The 23,270-nt window shown below is 37.8% G+C and overlaps 1 protein-coding gene across 42 annotated transcripts in view; it reads right to left on the reverse strand.

The window, feature by feature from the left end:
• The window catches only part of OPHN1 (oligophrenin 1), a 716,686-nt gene that overhangs the window by 104,103 nt on the left and 589,313 nt on the right, over positions 1–23,270 (reverse strand). For 16 of the 42 annotated variants that reach the window (XM_060407312.1, XM_060407330.1, XM_060407311.1 and 13 more), the window contains 3 exons: positions 6,239–6,404; positions 5,111–5,161; positions 932–973 (listed from right to left, as the gene is read on the reverse strand). In XM_060407312.1, the coding sequence (XP_060263295.1) occupies positions 940–973; positions 5,111–5,161; positions 6,239–6,404 (251 nt within the window). In that variant the 3' untranslated portion in view covers positions 932–939. Of the gene's footprint in view, positions 1–931; positions 974–5,110; positions 5,198–6,238; positions 6,405–23,270 lie in introns of all 42 variants that reach the window. The other 26 variants (XM_060407305.1, XM_060407328.1, XM_060407306.1 and 23 more) reach the window with 3 other exon arrangements.

A 23,270-nucleotide genomic window follows, 5' to 3' on the forward strand; every position in this document is an offset into this window, starting at 1 on the left:
CTGCCTTTATGGCCCTACAATAACTCCAGATTTACTTTTACTGGGACTTTACCTTCATGAGAGCTGATAAGAAAAAGCTTATCTACCCACAGACCTCTGAGGACCGGCAGTGATAGGAAGAAAAGGAAGGCTGAGGAGTACATGGAAAGCTCTGCTACAGATACCTGGATCTTGTTTATGCATGTATTGGTTTATATCATGCCAACACTCTGATTGTCAATCAGAACTTCTAGGCAGAGAAAGAAATTTCCATGATCTCCATGGCTCTGGTGATCTTAGTAAGTTATGTATCCCCTCTGAACCTCAGTTTCTTTATATGTTTAGTGAAAGTACATATTATCTTCCTTATTTCTGACATTTGATACGGACTAAATGAGCTAATGGATGTGAAAGTGCTTTGTATTTGACATATATAAAGAACTAAGGATGAAGGTTCAAGGAGTATGAAATAGAGATTTGGGCTGAAGGAATGAAATCCCTCTACAAATACTAAGGTAGACTCTTGGGACTTACCAAAATATCAAATGAGAGTTTACTGATATTCTTACAGACCTAAAGGATGTCAGAATTAAAAGGTTCCAAATGTTTCATTTTACATGTTAGGAAATTGAGGCCCAGGAAAGGAAATGTAATTGCCCCAAATATCACAACCTAAGATTTCTAATGACCTTGATTCAAAGGCAATTCATAAAATTATACTGTAGTTTGGCTGAGAGAGAAAGAAAGAAAAAGTAAACTTAAAAACAGAGAACCTCAGTATTAAATGACAGTAAGTATAAGGGTCATGTAATTACAAAGTAGTAAACTGAGCCACAGAGGTGAATTCCCACCCTCTGGACCTACATGGCATTCCAGTTCTCAAAAACTCAGATCTCATAAAAGAAGGCATATGTGTAACAAGGTTTTGTAATCAGAAGAGGATACTACATACCTGAGGCCTCAACTCTCATCTCCAGGAAGTCTGCCTTGAGAACTGCGGGTAAAGGATGAAAGACATTTCACTAAGACTCTAGAAATCAGAACTGGAAAGGCAAAACAAGTGGGTGGGTAACCCTTCCAAGACAGTGACAATCAGGCCATTTGAAAAATTAGGAAGTGATTCCATCCAGATATTTCAAAACATCTCACTCCATGCTTACAGGTTAGGCTACCTTTCTAGCAGATTTAGAGAGCCCAGTGTCCCAGACACAAAAACATCTTTCAGGTGCTACCACAATCCTTTGAGTGTCATACAATGGGAGGCTAGGGGAGACCAGAGAAATTGCCCTAAGACCAAAGACTACATTCTATGATTATCTCCAATGAGAGAAGGGCAAAGAGGAAAGGCAAATACCTTCTATGAAACATGAATCTTCCTTTGCCTCAGAGACCAAACAAGCTTTGCCTGGCCTCTTGATGTCTTTAGATCAGTCCTATGGTCACCTTGTTTAGAGATGGTTGGAGGAAAGAGAAAACCCTGGAGAATTAAGGTCCATATAATGTGGGCAGAAAATCCCAGACAATAGCTGGTCCCAGGGCTATGTTCTCAACATTGTTTTTCTCCTCTCTCTTGAGTCTATTTATACCTACTCCCTGAGTGATCTTATTCCCATTCATGATTTCAATTCCCATCAAGCACTGAGACCCCACTCCCACCCCAAAGGATACTATTCATATTGTAGTATATGTAGTGAATAAATTTGTACAGTGTCTGTACTCAATAATTCTACCCCTAAATGTATGTAGGTCCAGTACCAATTACTAGTCTAAGTTGTAGTTACCCATTGGTCATTACTATCTGGATGTCACACAGAATCTTCATACACAGTGTCCAAACTTGATCAGAGAAAGTTTTCCACAAAACCTGTTCCACCATGATTAACTATTGCTACCATCTACCCAGCTATCCAAGTTAGATTTTTTCTCTCTTAATCCTTCTCCAATGTTCCATATTTGAAAAGTCATTAAGGTCTTACTGAGTCTACCTCAAATCTATCCTTTCATTCTATTCCTGCTAACAATGCCATATATCAAGACCTCATCAACTCTTGCCATGATGATTAGCCTCCTAATTGGTCTCACTGCCTTCAGGTTTTACTCTCCTATCTTCCTCATTACCAACAGAATGTGTGTGCCTTTCAAAATAATTCATGCAGATTAGAATATGCATTGTCATTTTTTAAGCTTTTAAGCTCTCCATAATGACTAGGGAATAAAGACTGAACTCCTTGGTATGTTATATAAGGCCTTTACAATCTGGCCCCAATCCATCTTCCTGGCCTCACTTCCAGCTGAGCTTCTTGCCCTCAACCCCACATTCCAGCCAAAGTGGAACACTAAGCTCTGTGTGAACTTGTGTTGAATAAGTGGTTCTGCCTTACTGAAATATTTCCCCCTCCTTTCTCTTGAGTTTTTTAATTTTTAAATTGTTGTATATGGGAGATAAATGAAAAGTGAGGTCATTCAAATATCAGGTTACATATAGTCAGGTGTACAAATTGGAGGCAAAAGGGGGCACAGCAAAGGTTAAATAGATTATCATTTTCATTAGTGATGAGATGAGATTGACTGTGGCTAGTCTAAGAATTTTGACCAGCAGCCAGCATGTAGGTGCACTGATGAAAATAGTGGTTACAAAACTGGGGTCAGAAAGAAAAACACCAATACAGTATATTAACACATATATATGGAATTTAGAAAGATGGTAATGATGGCCCTATATGCGAGACAGCAAGAGAGACACAGATATAAAGAACAGACTTTTGGACTCTGTGGAAGAAGGCAAGGGTGAGATAATCTGAGAGAATAGCACTGAAACATGTATATTACCATATGTGAAATAGATCACCAGTCCAAGTTCAATGCATGAAACAGGGCACTCAAAGCTGTTGCACTGGGAAAACCCAGAGGGGTGGGATGGGGAGAGAGAAGGGTGGGGGGTTCAGCATGGGGGGGACATATGTACACCTGTGACTGATTCATGTCAGTTTATGGCAAAACCCACTACAATATTATAAAGTAATTAGCCTACAATTAAAATAAATTACTTTTTAAAAACGGGTCTAGATGGAAGGGGTGCTTTTGTCATGTGGATGCTGAATGGGAGGACTCTGTAGGTACCTAGGAAGGTGACTCATGACATATTGGAGGACTGGTGTACCCACCTTGGTCTTACACACTCCTGCCAAGATAGAATCTGGGGATAAGGAAGAGGATTAAATTTAGGTTCCAGAGGCCTGAATATAGGACTGGTAGGGTCATCCTCCATCCTGAAGTGCCTGCTTTGGCCATAGTACCCTATTTTGCAGTTGGTTCAAGACTTCTCTGAGCACTATGACAAAGCCTAGGCAATGGTTACCAATCTTTCCACATTTTCAACATCAGTTTGGCTATAGTTTCCCTATTAGAAATCAAGCTGCCTTAAAGATTCTACTGGACTTTGTTCATGCCTAGTACATATACAGCTCAATGCCTTGGTTCCCTGTTCAAGACTACAGAACAATAGTTCTCATTTTCAGTGTATTCTACCCATCTTTCAAGCTTCATCTCAGATACCACTACCTCTAAAAAGCTTTCCTTTAGATATGCACACTTCATTCTATTAATTCAAGATTGTTTTATTCTATTTTCCTGGTATTTATTTATCATATGGCTTATCCTATGGAGGGAGGAAGGACTACCCAGAAGTAGTAAATAGTCCTGCTTATAGGCAGATGCTTTAAGAATATTAAGGTGTCTCTTTCTGTTTTTCTTTCCCCCCCTCAAGCCTATCTGATTAAGCCTGCTTCAAAAAATATTCTAGGTAAAAACTTTATCTTCATTATATCAGTAGGAGAAATCTAGGGCTTTGACCTCGCTTTCATCTGTTATGGTAGAATAAATGGTAAATTATTGTCTAAGGAGAATTTGGTCTAGACTAGAGTTCCATGTGACTGACTGCCAAGCAGAATTTCAGTGGCCTGCTATTCAGAATCATGTCCTGGTGAGTCAGGGCCCACAGTTTTAACTAAATGATGTCTAACCTATCCCAGCTCCAGTGCTGGTAAAGGCATATTACTCTGCTTTTAATTGAACACCCAGAAGAGTTACACTCCTATCACCCACCAGGAAACACAATTTTGATCTCTCTGATAAGCAACACTAAGTGAACTCACAGAAGAGTCCCTGAAGGATAAGCAATCATTTCTCCAAGTGTTCCAATCTAAAGGGTCCCAAATGATAGGCCTTGGAAAGTCTATACTAGCATTTGAAGAATTTTAAAAACAAATTAATTGGAAAGAAGAAAGGAAAGAAATGTAAAAACCTAGATTCCCAGGAGCTACTCCTGGAGATTCTGTTTTAATGAGTCTAGAGTGGAAGGCAGGAATCTGTGTTCATTTTTTTTTCCCTCAAAAATTTCCAGGTGATTTATATGTGCAGCCAGTTTGAAAACAGTCACCTAAGTCTAATGCTTACCTCTGAAATCAGGACTATGCTCATTCTAAGGCCATTTATGTTAGAATATTGCACTCTATATATTTCTATCAGTTGCCCTTTTAGAATAAAATAGGATCTAAATAAGCAAACTAACAAAAAAAGACCTACAATGAGCATAATATTTTTGCAATACCACTTGGCATGTGAGTACTCTGTGTGTGTGTGTGTGTGTGAGAGAGAGAGAGAGAGAGAGAGAGAGAGAGAGAGAGAGAGAGAGAGATTGAAAAACAGAGTCAGAGGAGCAGAGACAACAAATACAGAGATAGACAAAGAAAGAGACATGGGGAGAGAGACAGAAAGAGTCAAAGAGATAGGGAAACTGAGAGACAAATAAACAGAGACATAAGTAGAAAAACACAAAGAGAGAGAAAGAGACTGAGAATTACAGAGACAGAGAAAGAAATAGTGCAAAAGAAACAAATAGGTAAGAGTGACATAGGCAGAGAGACACACAGGTATAGGGAAAAGGCAGAAACACAAGTTAAGATTGGGGAGACAGAAAGACAGTGTTGAGGGAGAGAAAGGAACAAACACAGTCAGACAGAGACAGAGCTACAGGAAACAGAAAAGGAGAATGTCAAGACAGTAAATGACACACTCATGATGCATTTATTAAAAAGTGATTTGGTTGAGTTCTGTCATGTGCATCTCTTACCTTCCTGTTTTCCGGGAAGCTGTTTCAAAGAATCTGGTCCTGGAAGCCACTCTGCAAACAGAAGTCAACCAAGTCCCATGAACTGCTCTGAAATATGTGTGAAAACCAATGGCCAATAGAAATGAGAATAAAATATGAACCAGACAGGCCACGAATGTCACGTTCTGCCTTAGCTTGCAAAGGATCTGGGTCTGAGGGAAAATCTACATATCAGAATGTGAAATGGCTCAGACACCATAGGCACTCCCAAGGCTATGGCTGATACTTTCTGCTTCCCCTTAGTTCAGAATGGTCTAAGTATGATATGCATTCAGGCTACTCTTGGGAGAAATAAGTAAAACAAGTTATTGGTTTCAGAGTATAGTTTTTGGCATTTTATAAATACACTTAGCTAATCAGTCCAAGTGGTAGAGGCTTTTATTTTCTTACTTCCTCAATTTTACAGTTATGAGACAATAAACACAAGAAAAAGGAAAACCAGGAAGCAGGATACTGAGAGGGGTCCCAGGCACTGGCTATGGAGAAGCCAGCTAAGTTAGTTTTGTGGCCAAGCAAGGCTGGTCCCTAAGAGGTGCTGTGGCCCCATCTTAGCTGCTCTATCCCTGGTCTCTTGGCTTGCAAACCAGCCTCAGAAAGACCTGCTGGATATTAGTTCTGTTCTTACCCTGTAAGATGCTCTTTGGAGAATGAGAGTCATTTTGGAAAAATTTTAAAATCATACTTTGCCTTTTTTAACAAAAGCCTTAAAGTACAAGTAAAATGAACAAGTCTGTTCATTAAATTACTTTTAAAACAAGTAGTAATAATAAGATAAAAAATTTCCAGGCCAAGGAAGCATGAAAGCAGCAGGTAATCTTATTACCCTACAGAGGTCAGGGCAACTAAGAAAAATGGGTGTCCTATCAGGCATTAAGTTTTAAACACTTCAGCTTAGGAAAACTCTCAGGAAACTCTCCCAGTAGAAAACTCTGAACAGGGCTGGTCTGTGACAGTTCCTTTCACTATGAAGTGAATGATGCCCCAGGGTTGTGCATTGTACACCCTTTATAACCATAATGATAATCTTAAAAGCATTCTTAGTGATTTAAGGTGGGCTTTAGGTCAAGGTTGAAAAACAGCCCTACTTACACAGATGATGGGATTTCCCCTGTATTGCCAGCCATAACATCTGGCTTTGGTTCTGGTTTCTGGGAAGTAGTTGCCCGGCAAGGAGGGTCTGGAGGCCTCACTGGGGGTCTGATGATGGTTGGCTTTTCTCCCGGAGGCCGCACTTTGCTGAAACTGTCAGAGTCTCCTGGAAGAGAGAACAACAAGAACTTGAACAGTTAGCCAAATTGAACACTACTCCTCAGGAGATACTTGATATTGCAGTGATATTGGCCACCTTTCTTGGTCCCCATTTCTTTTTGGTTGCTAACAACTCTGGATTAAAAAATTATTCTAGCAGCTATCCCTTTAGATAGTCTATGTTTGAACTCCAGCTCTGAAATTTCATATTTGTGTCACCTAGGGCATCAATTTGCTCAGTCTCAGTTTCTTCAACTATATAAAGACCAATAATACACATAGCAGGTGCTTAGTCAATATCTGATCACTGAATAGATGGACATGAGTTTGAGTAAGCTCCAGGAATTGGTGATAGACAGGGAAGCCTGGCATGCTGCAGTACATGGGGTCGCAAAGAATTGGACATGACTGAACGATTGAACAGAATTGAACTGAGGGTATCAATTTGCTCAGTCTCAGTTTCTTCAACAATATAATTAAGACCAATAATACATTACCTTACAGAGGCACTGGGAGAATTTACTTAGGTACTGGCTCAGATGGTAAAGTGTCTGCAATGCAGGAGACCCGGGCTCGATTCCTGAGTAGGGAAGATCCCCTGGAGAAGGAAATGGCTAGTCCACTCTAGCACTCTTGCTTGGAAAATCCCATGGATGGAGGAGCCTGATAGGCTACAGTCCATGGGGTGGCAAAGAGTTGGACACGACTGAGTGACTTCACTTTCACTTTTCACTAATATGTTTAGTATTGTGACTGACACATAGCAGGTGCTTAGTCAATATCTGATGATGAATTTGTTATAGTCATCATCACCAAAATATCAAGTTCTTTTCGCTTAAACCTTGACTATTGTAGCAGTCTCCTAACTGAACTTTCTACCTCTATGTCTCTAGTCTCCATGTGACTCAGCACAAAATAAATACACATAATTTTTTTAATAAAACAGTCCTGGCAGGAATATATTGAAACAGATGCATGCACACATTGCTCGTAGCACTATACAGTGGGCTTATACAGTGGGCACTATACAGTATACTCTATCTAGATAGCCTGACATCAAGAATTGTGGAACAATGTGGATGAAATGCAAAATAATACATATGAGACAGTTCATGCTCATTGATCCAGTTGATCCACTTTGAAGAACAGACCCAAAGAAATTAACCCAAGAGGAAAAAATAAGCAATCAGCACAAAAACATGCTTCTTAATAGCACAAAGTCAGACTCAAGCACAAAGGAAATAATTAAATTCTTACAGGCATTTAACCAATACATATTATGCATGAACTAACAAGGATTTGGGCTAGGTGAAAAATGTATTCATATAAAATAATATTAACTGAAGAAAAGGCCACAGAAATATTCATGGCCTGATGAACCCCATCTGGAAATAGACACATGTGCAAGGGTGTTATCAGATTTTGATATTCACTCAGTTTTTGTCAGTAAACCCTGATAATCAATTTTTCTTCTACAAAACTTTTTAAGGTAAATGTAAAAAATATCAACTTTTATCCATAATCCTTAAGTATTTGAAAAATTTTTTCTAGATTTTCTCAGTGGCTACAAAACGTACAGGATAAAGTTCAAACTCCCTAGCAAAAATTCAAGGCCTTCTATGAGTTGGTCCCAAATTATTATCCCAGGCACTAACACTGGACTTTAACTCCAGCTCTACTTTTGTTAAACCAGTCTCCTAACTGGCCCTATCAAAGCAATCCCTTGGTTCTTACTTCTAGATGAGACAGTATGGTACAGTGTGAAAAGCAGAGTCTTCAGTTGGGCAGATCTGGCTTTCAGGCCTTGTTCTGCTATTTCTAAGCTGTGAGACCCTGGACAGTTATTTCAACTCTTTGACTATGAAGGTATTCATCTGAGAAATGGGTATCCTTATGAGGTAGTTGTAAGAACTAAATTAGATGGCTGATAGAGAGTACCTAGCTGACAGCTGGGATAAGTGAGTGTTAGACTCTGTCCTGCTTCTTGTCCAATATATACCCTTGTTTTCATGTTTGATCTGTATTGAAAGAAAAAGAAAAGAAAGAAAGTGAAGTCGCTTAGTCATGTCTGACTCTTTGCGACCCCGTGGACTGTAGCCTACCAGGCTCCTCTGTCCATGGGATTCTCCAGGCAAGAATACTGGAGTGGGTTGCCATTTCCTTCTCCAGGGGATCTTCCTGATCCAAGTATCAAACCTGGGTGTCCCGCATTGCAGGCAGATGCTTTACCCTCTGAGCCACCAGGAAAGCCCGATCTGTATTGAAACCACCCCTAAACACTCAGCTCAAATCTCAATCCTCTGAACATTCCACCTGGCATAGGTAATTTCCATCTATGTAAATGCTCATAAAGTACATATATTGCTCTGTAGGGTTTTTTCATTCCTCTAGCTAGTCATTCTTGTGAGGGAGACAAATATGAAAAAAATGATAATGATAATACAGTATGATTTGTGCTCTAATGGTGATATGAGCCAAGTACTATTCAGTCACACACAGAGAAATTCTGTCTCCCCATCTAGGCTGTATCTTACATTTCTGGACACACCATTCCCCTTAGCACCAGGTCATGTACACAAAATTGTAGCTAAATAATGACCAAAATAATAATAATAATAATCTAATTTTTCTAAAATGTTATACCATTCAAAGTACTCTTCCAGATAACTACTGATGTTCACAATAAGCTTGTAAGGAAAGAATAGTAGATGGGTCTTATCTTCTCCATTTTACAGAGAAGTAAACTAAGGTTTGGAAAGGTGAACTCACTCATCCACGATCACATAATTAGGTAAGTGGTAGAGAGAGGAATGAGACTTATAACTCCTATTTCTGCATCCACTGTTTTTCTCAGTGTTTGCTGTTTTGTTGTTAGTAGTAGTAAAAGTGAAGTGAGTCAGAAAGAGAAAGATAAATATCGTATTTTAATGCACATATATGGAATCTAGAAAAATGGTACTGAAGAATTTATTTACAAGGCAGCAATGGGAAAACAGACATAGAGAATAGACTGTGGACATGGGAAGAGGGGAAAAGAGGGCGAGATGTATGGAAAGAGTAACATGGAAACTTACATTACCATATGTAAAATACATATCCAAAGGGAATTTGCTGTATGGCTCAGGAGACTCAAACAGGGGCTCTGTATCAATCTACAGGGATAGGATGGGGAGGGAGATAGGAGGAAGGTTCCAATGGGAGAGGGTATATGTATTCCTATGGCTGATTCATGCTGAGGTTTGACAGAAAACAACAAAATTCTGTAAAGCAATTATCCTTCAATAAAAAATAAATTAAAAAGGAAAAAGTTATAAATGATAACAATAATGATAATGGTAATAAAATAAGTAATAAAAATTTAGCTACCATTTTTTATTGAACACCTGCTCTGTTCTAGATACTATGATACTATACTCAGTCCCTTATGCACATATTCTCATTTAACACTAACCATAACCCTGAAAGATATAAAGTATTATACCTGTTCTACAGCTGAAGAAACAGAGAGATGAGAAGTAACTGCATAGTTAATTGGCAATAGATCCTGGTCTATCTACTTTCCAAAGCCCAAGTAGTCACAAGTACCAGTGATTTTCAACCCTGGCTAAACATAGAGAACATTGAAATTATATAGTACTGGAGACGCAATAGACAGAGATCCCAGTTTAATTGATTAGGGTATGACCTGGGTATGGATATTTTCTAAAAGTTCCCCAAGTGACACTATGTATAGCCATAGTTGAGAACCTCTAGCCACATGATGGTGCTTGCTCACCTGCAGATCAGATTATAACAGTTGACAACACTGTTCCATTTCTACTGGTTGCTGGAGTGAGTACTGGATAGGAAGCATACACTTCAATCAGAGCCAGAAAACATTTCTACCTGAAGCTGTGTCCACCCTAAGGCTATCATTTCCTTTGATGAGAGAACTGGATGACACTCCCTGATGACACCCCATTCATTTACCAGTTGCAGGCACATCCAAATAGACATCTACCTAAGGCCTTGGAAAACAAATGTCGTTAGACTTGCATCTTCCTAGGCTCTTTATGAAAGTGAAAGTCACTAAGTCATGTCTGACTCTTTGTGACCCCATGTACTGTAGCCTGCCAGGCTCCTCTGTCCATGGAATTCTCCAGGCCAGAATAAGGGAGTGAGTAGCCACTCCCTACTTCAGGGGACCTTCCCAATTTTGCAATCAAAGCCAGGTCTCCCACATTGCAGGTGGATTCTTTACCATCTGAGCCACTAGGGAAGCCTGAGAATACTGGAGTGAGTAGCCTATCCCTTCTCCAGGGGATATCCCCCACCCAGGAATTGAACCATGGTGTCCTGCATTGCAGGTGGATTCACCAGTTCAGCTGCCAGCCTCCTTATTGGGAGCTACAAATTGATGTTTCATTATAAGTCAAACTTCGGAATAGTAGCAAAGGGCTTTCTTGGTTGAAAGACCCCAATGTTGTTCTCTCCTACCTCTAATGTGTCACAGCAAAGCCACAAGTCAAACAGGCAGAGAGGGAAGAGTAATAATACCCAAGAGTTGAGAGACCTAGATTCCAGTATTAATACTAAAACTAACTTGCTGTGTGACCTTGAATGGATCATTTCCCTACCTTTACAATGTGGACTTGGACTGCTTTCCAGATCAATGGGTCCATGATATAAGTCTATAGGCCTATATCTTTCCCTGCTGACCTTCATATGCTACTCTAAAACCCTGTTCTGATCATGTACCTAATCAGATAGCTAGCTAGATAATAGTTGGTTTTAGATTTCACAGCTCCCTGTTATCTGCAGTATATGCACAAACATTTTTAAACCTGGAATTTATTACCTTCTTTGGTCTCAATTCAACTGATCATTCTGGTCTACCTTTCCACCATTCCTCTTCACATATCCTATAGTCCACATAAATAGTATTACTTCTTGTTCCATGTACACATCATACAATTAATAATCTCTTTTTAAGATGCCCTCTACCTCTTCTTATATACCGCAATTTGCATCATCCATCAAGATTCAACTTAAGTTTCATATCTTTTGGAAGCCTAATATGCTGCAAATTCCTTTCTCTCACTCTTACAGCACTAATCACCTTGTACTTTGATTCAGGGCTCTTTGTTTTGTTGGCTTTACCTCCCCAATTAAGATGGAGCAACCTGAGAGCTAGATCTAGGTGAGATCCCTCTCTTTATTCAGCAAGGGCCCAAGTAAATTGCCTTGCATGTAGATGCTATTTAATACTCACTGAGAAAAGAAAAATGTAGCTCAGTCCACTAGAAGGACAGTGGGAAAAGCTTTCCTTTTTGAAGTCCCCATTTGTGCCATCTGTGACACACACAAACATGATATATCCAAATTTGAGGGTTATTCTAAAATATAAACTGAAAGGTATTCAATTTATTGAGTGTTTCTTGAGGGGTTTTGTGCCCAGCCTTATGCTCTCACAGGAGATGCAAAAAAATGTTTTGACATAGACTTTGCCATCCAGAGGCTTAAAACTGAGTTTAAGAATGAGTCATACTCATGAGAAATAAGCATGAGTATTGTAACTCAGCATCCACACTAAAGGGTCAAACTTGGGTGCCAAAAGAAATGAGTTAAGGGAGAGTTCCCTGGGGTAGGATTGTCAAAAGGCTGGATTTTGAGGTAGGATTGTCAAAAGGCTGGACTTTGAGGAAGATGGCTAAGAAGCCTTCCTTGCCCCTTCCCCTTATCAATTGTCCTCCTATTCCTGAGTGTTTGGCATGGTCAGAAATAGGCTGAGGGTGGAAAAAGTAGCTCTGAGCTCTTTTATAACCTCTACATTTAGAGCTTGAGGCTTCTCATCAGCTCTAGAATATAGAAGAGTAAACATCTACCATCTTCCATGCCTGCCATTTCCTAAGAGGCTGTTACCCAATCAGTAGCACTACCATTTTTTGAACTTCTATTATATTACCATAAATTCTGTATGCCTAATCTTATTTAAACACCAAAAAAAAAAAACCACAAAAAAAAACCCAAAAAAACCTCATTTGCAATATAGGCATTGTCTTCACTTACAGTTGAGAAAACTGGCTCAGAGAAGTGAAGTTTACCTCATTAAGATCATGTAGTTAGTAACTGGATTCCTGTAAAATCAAAACAAATGCTACCTTAAACTGAGTACTCCTTATGTGCTAACTATATAGGTATCTCATTTCATCATTATAGCAATCTTATACACATAAATATCTTCATTTTACAAGTTAGAAAACTGGGCTCAGAGAGGCTGTGACTTCTCCAAGGTCCCACAACTAGGATGAAACAGGGTCAAGATTCAAATTCATGTCTCAGAGACTCTGGAGCCTAAGTCACACCTGAGACTTCACTAAGCCTTTTCAGCTTAGTGGTATTTATACCAAATTGTACTTCCTTGTAATTTATGTTTAACCTTGGACTTTAACGTGACTTACTATAAATTTTATCTGCCTCTCCAGCTCAACTTGTTCCCTCCCTCCCCATTCTCTATCAAATGACCATAACTAAAGAATCATAGCATTTATAGATTTCTCAGGACTTGAGTAGCCCTCATTGTCAACAAAAGAATCTGAAATGCAGTACATGGATGCAATGTCAAAAATGAAAGAATGATCTTGGTTCATTGCCAAGGTAAACCATTCAACATCACAGCTGCTGATTTTGTTCAGTTGCTCAGGTGTGTCTGAACTTTGTAACCCCGTGGACTGCAGCACTCCAGGCTTCCCTGGCGTCACCATCTCCCAGATCTTGCTCAAACTCATGTCCATTTAGTCAGTGATGCCATCCAACCATCTCATCCTTTGTGGTCAACATCACAATAATCCAAGTCTATGCCCCAACCACTAATGATGAAGAAGCTGAAGTTGAACAGTTCTATTAAGACCTTCAAGACCTTCTGGAACTAACACCAAAAAGAGATGTCCTTTTCATCAGTGGGAACTGGAATGCAAAAGTAGGACGTCAAGAGATACCTGGAGTAACAAGCAAGCTTGGCTTTAGAGTACAAAATGAAGCAGGGCAAAGGCTAACAGAGTTTTGCCAAGAGAACACACTTGTCACAGCAAACACCCTCTTCCAATAGCACAAGAGAAGATACTACACATGGATATCACCAGATGGTTAATATATAAATCAGATTGATTATATTCTTTGCAGCTGAAGATGGAGAAGCTCTATACACTCAGCAAAACCAAGACCTGGGGCTGACTGTGGCTCAGATCATGAGCTCCTTATTGCAAGATTCAGGCTTAAATTGAAAGAGGTAACCGGTTGGATGGTATCACTGACTCAATGGACATGAGTTTGAGCAAACTCCAGGAAATAGTGAAGGACAGGGAAAGCTGGCACACTGCAGTCCATGGTGTCACAAAAGGTTGGACATGATTTAGTGACTGAACAACAACAACAAAGTGAGAAACACAGCAATTGTAGGGGACTTTAACTCCTCACATCAATTAATAGATCATCTATACAGGAAGTTAACAAGGAAACAGAAGTCTTAAATGAAACAGTAGATCATATGGACTTAATAGGTTCGTACAAAACATTCCAGGAGAGGGTGGGATGATTTGGGAGAATGGCATTGAAACATGTATACTATCATGTAAGAATCGAATCGCCAGTCTATGTCTGATGCAGGATACAGCATGCTTGGGGCTGGTGCACAGGGATGACCCAGAGGGATGTTGTGGGTAGGGAGGTGGGAGGGGGGTTCATGTTTGGGATTGCATGTACACCCGTGGTGGATTCATGTCAATGTATGTCAAAACCAATACAGTAGTGTAAAGTAAAATAAAGTAAAAATAAAAAATTAAAATAAATAAATAAATAAATGTAGCAGAATATATGTTCCTCTCAAGTGCACATTGAACATTCTCAAGGAAAGACTGTATGTTGGGACAAAAAACAAGTCTCAATAAATTTAAGAAAATTGAAATCATATCAGGCAGCTTTTCCAATCATAGTGGAATGAAACTAGTAATCAACTACAAGAATCTTTAAGAATTATAAATATGTGGAGAATGAAAAACATACTACTGAACAACTATTGAGATAACAAATAAATCAAAATAGACATTGAAAGTTACCTGAAGACAAGTAAAAGTGAAAACATGGCATATTAAATATATTAGATGCAGCAAAAGGGGTACTAGAGAGAAGATTATAGCAATAGAGGCTACCCCAAGATATAAAATTTAGGGTTTCCCTTGTGGTTTAGTGGTAAAGAATCTGCCTGCCAATGCAGGGACACAGGTTTGATCTCTGGTCTAGGAAGATCCCACATGCCACAGAGCAACTAAGCCCATTCATCACAACTATTGCACCTGTACTCTAAAGTCCAGGAACCACAACTACTGAGCTCAAGTGCTGCAACTACTGAAGCTTGAATGCCCTAGAGCCCACGTCAGCAACAAGAGAAGCCACTGAAATGAGAAGCCTGTACACTGCAACTAGAGAGTTGCCCCCTCTTGCTTCAACTAGAGAAAAGTCCACACAGCAATGAAGACTGAGCACAACCAAAAATAAATAATAAAGAAAGAAAGAAACATTTTAAAACAGAAATAATAAATCTCAAAGAAACTATCTGGAAACTATCTAACCTTACACATAAATGAACTAGAAAAAAAGGGGGAAAAATGAAGCCCAAAGTCAGTACAAGAAAAGAAATAATAAAGATCAGAGTGGAAGTAAATTGAAACAGAGACCAAAAAGATAATGGAAAAGGTCAAAGAAACTAAGAGCTGATTCTTTGAAATGATGAAAAGAAATATTAACAAACCTTTAGCTAGACACTAAGAAAAAAAAAAGCAAAAGCCTCTGATAAATAAAATTAGAAATGAAAGAACAGAAATAATAGCAGATACCACAGAAATACAAATAATTGTAAGACAATGATATGAACAAAAAAATGTATATGTCAACAAATTGCCCAACCTAGAAAAAATGGACAAATTCTTTGAATCCCAATCTTCCAAGACTAAGTCATGAAGAAATAGAAAAATCTGAATAGACTGATCACTAATACAGAGATTAAAACAGTAAACAAAACCTCTAATAATCAAAAGTCCATGACCAGACAGCTTCCCAGGTGGTTTATACCAAACATTCAAAGGTGATGTAATATGTATTTTCCTCAAGTTTTTCTAAAAAATTAAAGAGGAGGGAACACTTCCTAACTTATTTCACAAGGCAAACATTATCTTGATACCAAAATCAAACAAGGACAACACATGCACACACACATAATTACAGGCCATTATCCCTGGTAAACATGGATGTAAAAAAATCTCAAAATATTAGCAAATCAAATACAATATCATCTCAATAGAGGCTGAAAAAGTATTTGACAAGATTCAATACTCACAAATGATAAAAATTCTCAAAAAAATGGGTATAGAAGGAAGTACTTCAACATAGTAAAGGTCATAGACTACATATTATACATGTGTAGCTAACATCATACTCAATGGTGAAAAACCGAAAGCTATCCCTTCAAGAAAAGGAGTAAGAAAAGGATGCCCACTCTCATCACTCTTATTAAACATAAAACTGGAAGTCTTAGCCAGAGCAAGAAAAATAAATAAAATGCATCTAAATTGGAAAGGGAAAAGTAAAACTACCACATTTGAGGATGATATTATTTTATCTAAAGAAAATTCTAAAGATTCCATCAAATAACTATTTTCATTGATAAAATGCAATAAAATGCAAATAAACAAAGATGAGCCTTGGCAAATTTAAAAAAATTGAAATGATATCAAGACTCTTTATAGACTACAACGCTAGGAGATTAGAAATAAACTGCTAGGAAAAATTATAAGAAACCAAACACATGGCAGTTAAACAATATGTTACTAAGCAACAAATGGGTCACTGAAAGAATCAAAGAGGAATTTAAAAATACCTAGAGACAAATGAAAATGAAAGTGCAATAGTCCAAAACCTATGGGGTGCAGCAAAAGCAGTTCTAAGAGGGAAATTTATAAAATCTTACCTCAAGAAACAAGAAAAATCTCAAACAACCTAACTTTACACCTAAAACAACCAGAGAAAAAAGAACAAAAAAATCCCTAAAGTTAACAGAAGGAAAGAAATCATAAAGATTAGAGCAGAAATAAATGAAGTAGAGACAAAGAAAACAACTGGAAAGATCAATGAAACTAAAATCTTGTTCCTTGAAAAGATAAACAAAATGGATAAACTTTTAGCCAGATTCATCGAGAAAAAAAGGGAGAGGACTCAAACAATTTGAAATGAAAATGGAGAAGTTATAATTGATCCACAGAAATATCAAGGATCATAAGAGACTAATATGAGAAAACTGTATGCCTATAAAAAGGACAACCTTGAAGAAATGGACAAATTTTTAGAAAGGTACAGTCTCCCAAGATTGAACCAAGAAGAAATAAAAAATATGGACAGATGACTCACAAGTACTGAAATTGAAACTATGATTGAAAAACTCTCAACAAACAAAAGTCCAGGACCTAAGGTTTTCACATCAGGTGAATTATATCAAACATGTAGAGAAGGGTTAAAATCCATCCTTCTCAAAGTTTTTCTAAAAAAAAATGCAGAAGATAGGAAACTTCCAAATTCATTCTATGAGGCCATCATCACCCTGATATCAAAATCAGAAAAACATATACAAAAAAAAATTACAGGCCAATATCACTGATAGCACTAGTGGAAAAGACCCCACCTGCCAATGCAGGAGACCTAAGAGACGTGGGTTGGATCCTTGGGTCAGGAAGATCCGTGAAAGGAGAGCATGGCAACCTTCCACCATTCTTGCCTGGGGAACCCCATGGATAGAGGAGCCTGGTGGGCTATTGTGCATAGGATCAAAAACAGTTGGACACAACTGAAGCAACTTATCATGCACACATGCGTCACTGATAAACATAGATGCAAAAATCCTAAACTAGCAATACTAGCAATCTGAATTCAACAATGCATTAAAAAGATCATACAACATGATCAAGTGGGATTCATCCCAGGGATGCAGAGTTTTCAATATCTGCAAATCAATCAATGTGATAAAACCACATCAACAAATTGAAGAATAAAAAACATATGATCATCTCAATAAATGCAGGAAAAGCTTTTGACAAATTACAGCACCCATTTATGATAAAAATCTTTGCAGAAAGTTGGCACAGAAAGAACATATCTCAACATAATAAAGGCTATATATGACAAACTGACTCATTGGAAAAGACTCTGATGCTGGGAGGGATTAGGGGCAGGAGGAGAAGGGAACGACAGAGGATGAGATGGCTGGATGGCATCACTGACTCGATGGACGTGAGTCTGAATGAACTCCGGGAGTTGGTGATGGACAGGGAGGCCTGGCGTGCTACGATTCATGGGGTCACAAAAGTTGGACACCACTGAGCGACTGAACTGAACTGAACTGATGACAAACCTACAGCTAACATCATACTTAATGGTGAAAAGCTGCAGGCATTTCCTCTAAGTCAGGGCCAAGATAAGGAAGTCCACTCTCACCACTTTTATTCAACAGTTTTGAAAGTCCTAGCTACAGAAATCAGAGAAGAAAAAGAAGTAAAGGGAATTCAGTTGGAAAAGAAGTTCAATCACCACTCTTTGCAGATGACATGATGCTATAAATAGAATACCCTAAAGATGACATCAGAAAACTACTAGAGCTAATCAATGAATTTGGTAAAGTTGCAGGTTACAAAATTAACACACAGAAATCTTTTGCATTTCTATACACTTACAAGGAAAGATCAGAAAGAGAAATTCAAGAAATAATTCCATTTACCATCACATCAAAAAGATCAAAATAACTAGGAATAAATCTGCCTAAGGAGTAAAAAGACCTGTACTCCAAAAACTATAAGATGCTGATGGAAGAAATTGAAGAAGACACACACAGATGGAAAGATATTCCATGCTCATGGATTGGAAAACTCACTTTGTCAAAATGACTATACTACTCAAGGCAACCTACAAACTCAACACAATTCTTATCAAATTACTGATGACATTTTTTCACAGAACTAGAACAGAAAATCTCAAGATATTTATGTAGACACAGAAGACCCTGAATAGCCAAAGCAATCTTGAGAAAGAGCTGGAAGAATCAGGTCCCTGACTTCAGACTATACTATAAAGTTACTGTTATAAAAACAGTACGGCACTGGCACAAAAATAGAAATATAGTCCAAGGAACAGGATAGAAAACCCAGAAATAAACCCTTGCACCTATGGTTAATTAATTTATGACAAAGGAAGCAGGACTATGCAATGATTGAAAGAAACTCTCTTCAACAAATAGTGCTGGGAAAACTGGAAAGTTACATGCAAAAATGAAATTAGATCATTCTTTAACACCATACACAAAGAAGGCTCAAAATATATTAAAGGTCTAAATGTGAAACCAGACACTATAAAACTCCCAAGGGAAAACATAGGCAGAACACTCTCTGATGTAAATTGCAGCAATATCTTTTCTTAATCCAACTCCCAGAATAACGGAAATTAAAACAAAAATAAACAAATGGGACCTACTTAAACTCAAAAGATTTTGCATAGCAATGGAAACAATAAAAAATGAAAAGACAATCCACAGGTTGGGAGAAAATATTTGCAAATGATGTGACTGACAAGGGATTAGACTCCAACATTTATAAACAGCTCACGACACTTAACAGCATCAAAACAAACAACCCAATCAACAAATGGGTAGAAGACCTAAGTAGACATTTCTCCACAGAAGACATACAAATGGTCAAGAGGCACATGAAAAGATGTTCAACACTGCTATTTATCAGAGTAATGGAAATCAAAACTATAGTGAGTTATCACCTCACACCAACCAGAATGGTTGTCATCAAAAAATCCACAAACAATAAATGCTAGAGAGGGTGTGGAGAGATGGGAACCCTTGTGCACTGTTGGCGTGAATGTAAGTTGGAAAAGCCACTATGGAGAATGGTATGGAGGTTCTTTAAAAAACTAAAAATTGAGCTACCATATGACCCTGCAATCCAACTCCTGGGCATATATCCAGAGAAAAACATGATCCAAAAGGATACATGCACCCTAACATTGTAGCACTGTTTACAATAGCCAAAACATGAAAGCAACCTAAATGTCCACCCATAGGGAAATGGGTAAAGATGTAGTACATATATTCAATGGAATATTACTCAGCCATTAAGAAGAATGAAATAGTACCATTTGCAGCAACATGAATGGATCTAGAGATAGTCATACTGAGTGAAGTAAGTCAGATAGAGAAGGAGAAATACCACATGACATCCATTATATGTGGATTCTAAAAAGAAATGATACAGATGAACTTACTTACAACATGGAAAGAGACTAATAGACTGAGAGAATGAATTTATGGTTGCTGGTGGGAGGGGTGGGGAGAACTTTGTGATGGATATGTACACTCTGCTATATTTAAAGTGGATAACCAACAAGGACCAACTGTATAGCACATGGAACTCTTATCAATGCTATGTGGCAGCCTGGATGGGAGAGGAATTTAGGGGAGAATGGATACATGTATATGTATGGCTGAGTCCCTTTGTTGTTTACTTGAAATGATCATAACATTGCTAACCATCTATACCTCAATTCAAAATAGAAAAGTTTAAAAAAATAAATCAAAAAATACGAGTATACCCATGGTGGATTCATGTTGATGTATGGCAAAACCACTACAATATTGTAAATTAATTAGCCTCCAATTAAAATAAATAAATTTATATTAAAAATAAATAAATAAATAATAAAATGCTCATATTACCAAAAGCAATCTACAGGTTTAGGGCAAGGCTTATCAAAATCCCAATGACAGCTTTAATAGAAATAGAACAAACAATTCTAAAACATATGGAACCATCAGTTCAGTTCAGTTCAGTTGCTCAGTTGTGTCCGACTCTTTTCGACCCCATGAATCGCAGCACGCGAGGCCTCCCTGTCCATCACCAACTCCCAGAGTTCACCCAAACTCGCGTTCATTGAGTCAGTGATGCCATCCAGCCATCTCAACCTCGGTCGTCCCCTTCTTCTCCTGTCCCCAATCCCTCCCAGCATCAGAGTCTTTTCCAATGAGTCAACTCTTCGCATGAGGTGGCCAAAGTACTGGAGTTTCAGCTTTAGCATCATTCCCTCCAAAGAAATCCCAGGGTTGATCTCCTTCAGAATGGACTGGTTGGATCTCCTTGCAGTCCAAGGGACCCTCAAGAGTCTTCTCCAACACCACAGTTCAAAAGCATCAATTCTTCAAGAAGTCAAAAAGTTAAAGCAATTTTGAGAAAAAAAAAAAAAAAGAACAAAGCTGTAGGTATTATAATCCCTGATTTTAATCTATATTATAAAATTCTTGTAATCAAACAGCATGGTGTTGATAGAAAAACAGACACATATATCAATAAAACAAAATTGAGACCCCTGAAATAAACCCACAAATATATGGAAAATTAATTTATGACAAAGGATTAAAGATCTTAGAATGGACAAAGATATTTTCTTCAATAAATGGTGCTAGGAAAACTGCACAGCCACAAAAAAAGAAAGAAACAAACAAACTAGACCACTATCTCACAACATACAAAAAACTCTCAAAATAAAGACTTGAATGTAATGCCTGAAACCATTATACTCCTAGCAGAAAACATATGCAGTACACTCTTTGACAGTGATCTTAACAATATCTTTTTGAATATTTTCCTCAGGCAAGGGAAGCAAAAGCAAAAATAAGCAAAAAGGATTATATCAAACTGAATAGGACTATATCAAACTTCTGCACAGCAAAGGAAACCTTCCACAAAAATGAAAAGACAATCTACTGAATGAGAGAAAATATTTTTGAATCATATATCTTATAAGGGGTTAATGTCCAAAACATTTAAAGAACTCATGTAACTCAACAACAAAAAACCCTAAACAACCTACTTTAAAAATGGAGAGAAGAGCTATATGGACATTTTCCCAAAAAGACATAACAATGGCCAACAGGAATATTAAAATGTGTCCAAGATCATTAATTATTAGGACAATGCAAATCAAAACCCCAGTGAGATATCACATCATGCCCATCAGAATGGCTATTTCCTAAAAGACAATAACAAATTATGGAAAGGAGTGTGGAGAAAAGTGAACCCTCTTATACTGTTGGTGGGAATGTAACTTGGTATAGCTACTATAGGACACAGTATGGAGATTCCTCAAAAATTAAGACTAGAACTACCATATGATACAGCTATTCCACTTGTGGATATTATACAAATAACATGAAAATACTAATTCAAAAAATATATGTAACTCTATGTTCATCACACCATTATTTATAATAGCTAAGATATGGGGGAAAACCTAAGTACACAACAATGGATGAATAAGTAAAGATGTGATATATACAAAGGAATACTACTGTGTCATAAAAAGATGAAATACTGTCATTCACAACAACATGGGTGAACCTTAAGCATATTATGCTAAGTGAAAGAAGAGAAAAACAAATACTGTATGATTTTGTTTATGTGGGAAAAGATAAAAAATAATCAATGAATAAAGAAAACAAAATAAATGAACAAACCAAACTAAAACAAAACAAACATGCAGATGCAAAGAACAGAGCAATGGTTACCAGAGGGGAAGGAGTGGGTGAAATGAGTAAAGGGAATAAACTGTATGGTGATGGATAGAAACTAAATTCTTGGTGGTGAGCATGCCATAATGTATACAGAAGTAGAAATAAATAAATGACAGCAAAAATTATATTAATAAATAATATCAATTCCAAAAGATACATGCACACCACTGTTCACAGCAGCATTATTTACATTGCCAAGACATATGGAAGCAACCTAAATGTCCATCGAGAGATGAATGGATAAAGAAGATGCAATATATGTGTGTGTGTCTGTGTGTGCATGCTCAGTTACTCAGTTGTGTCTCTTTGCGACCCCATGGACTATAGCTTGCCAGTCTCTTCTGTTCATGGAATTTTTCAGATAAGAATACTGGAGCGGGTTGCTATTACCTATTCCCAGGGATCGTCCCAACCCAGGGATCAAACTTGAGTCTCTTGTGTCTCCTGCACTGGCAGGCAGATTCTTTACCACTAGGGCCATCTGGGAATCCTCTCTCACTCTGTGTGTGTGTATGTGTGTGTGTGTGTGTGTGTATGTATGTATGTATGCATATATTGTATGGAATACTAGTCAAACAAAAATAGAATGAACTAATGTCATTTGAAGAAACATGGATAGATCTAGAGATTATCATAATAAGTAAAGTAAGTCAGAAAGAGAAAGACAAATATGGTATCACTAATATTCATGGAATCTAAAATATGACACAAATGAACTTATTTTATGAAACCTTAAAAGAGTCATAGACATAGAGAACAGCCTTGTGGATGCCAAGGGGGGAGTCATGTGGAAGATGGATGGATTGGGAATCTGGGATTAGCAGATACATACTATTATATATAGAATGGATGAATAAGGTCATACTATATAGCACAAGGAACTATATTCAATATCCTGTAATAACCTATAATGGAAAAAATAATATTATTATTATTTATTTCACAAATAATGAGTACCTACTATGTGACAATCAGGCATTGTTCTAAGTACTTGGGATATAGAAGTAAATAAGACAGCCAAAATCCCTCCCTCATAAAGCTTACATTCTAGTGATTATTGTGAATGGTTTCTATATTCTTGGGCTTCCCTGGTAGCTCAACTGGTAAAGAATCCACCTGCAGTGCAGGAGACCCTGGTTCAACTCCTGGGTCAGGAAGATCTCCTAGAGAAGGAATAGGCTAAGTGAAGTCGCTCAGTCGTGTCCAACTCTTTGCGACCCCGTGCAC

This window comes from Ovis aries, chromosome X (assembly GCF_016772045.2).
Source record: "Ovis aries strain OAR_USU_Benz2616 breed Rambouillet chromosome X, ARS-UI_Ramb_v3.0, whole genome shotgun sequence".
Lineage (NCBI taxonomy): Eukaryota > Metazoa > Chordata > Mammalia > Artiodactyla > Bovidae > Ovis > Ovis aries.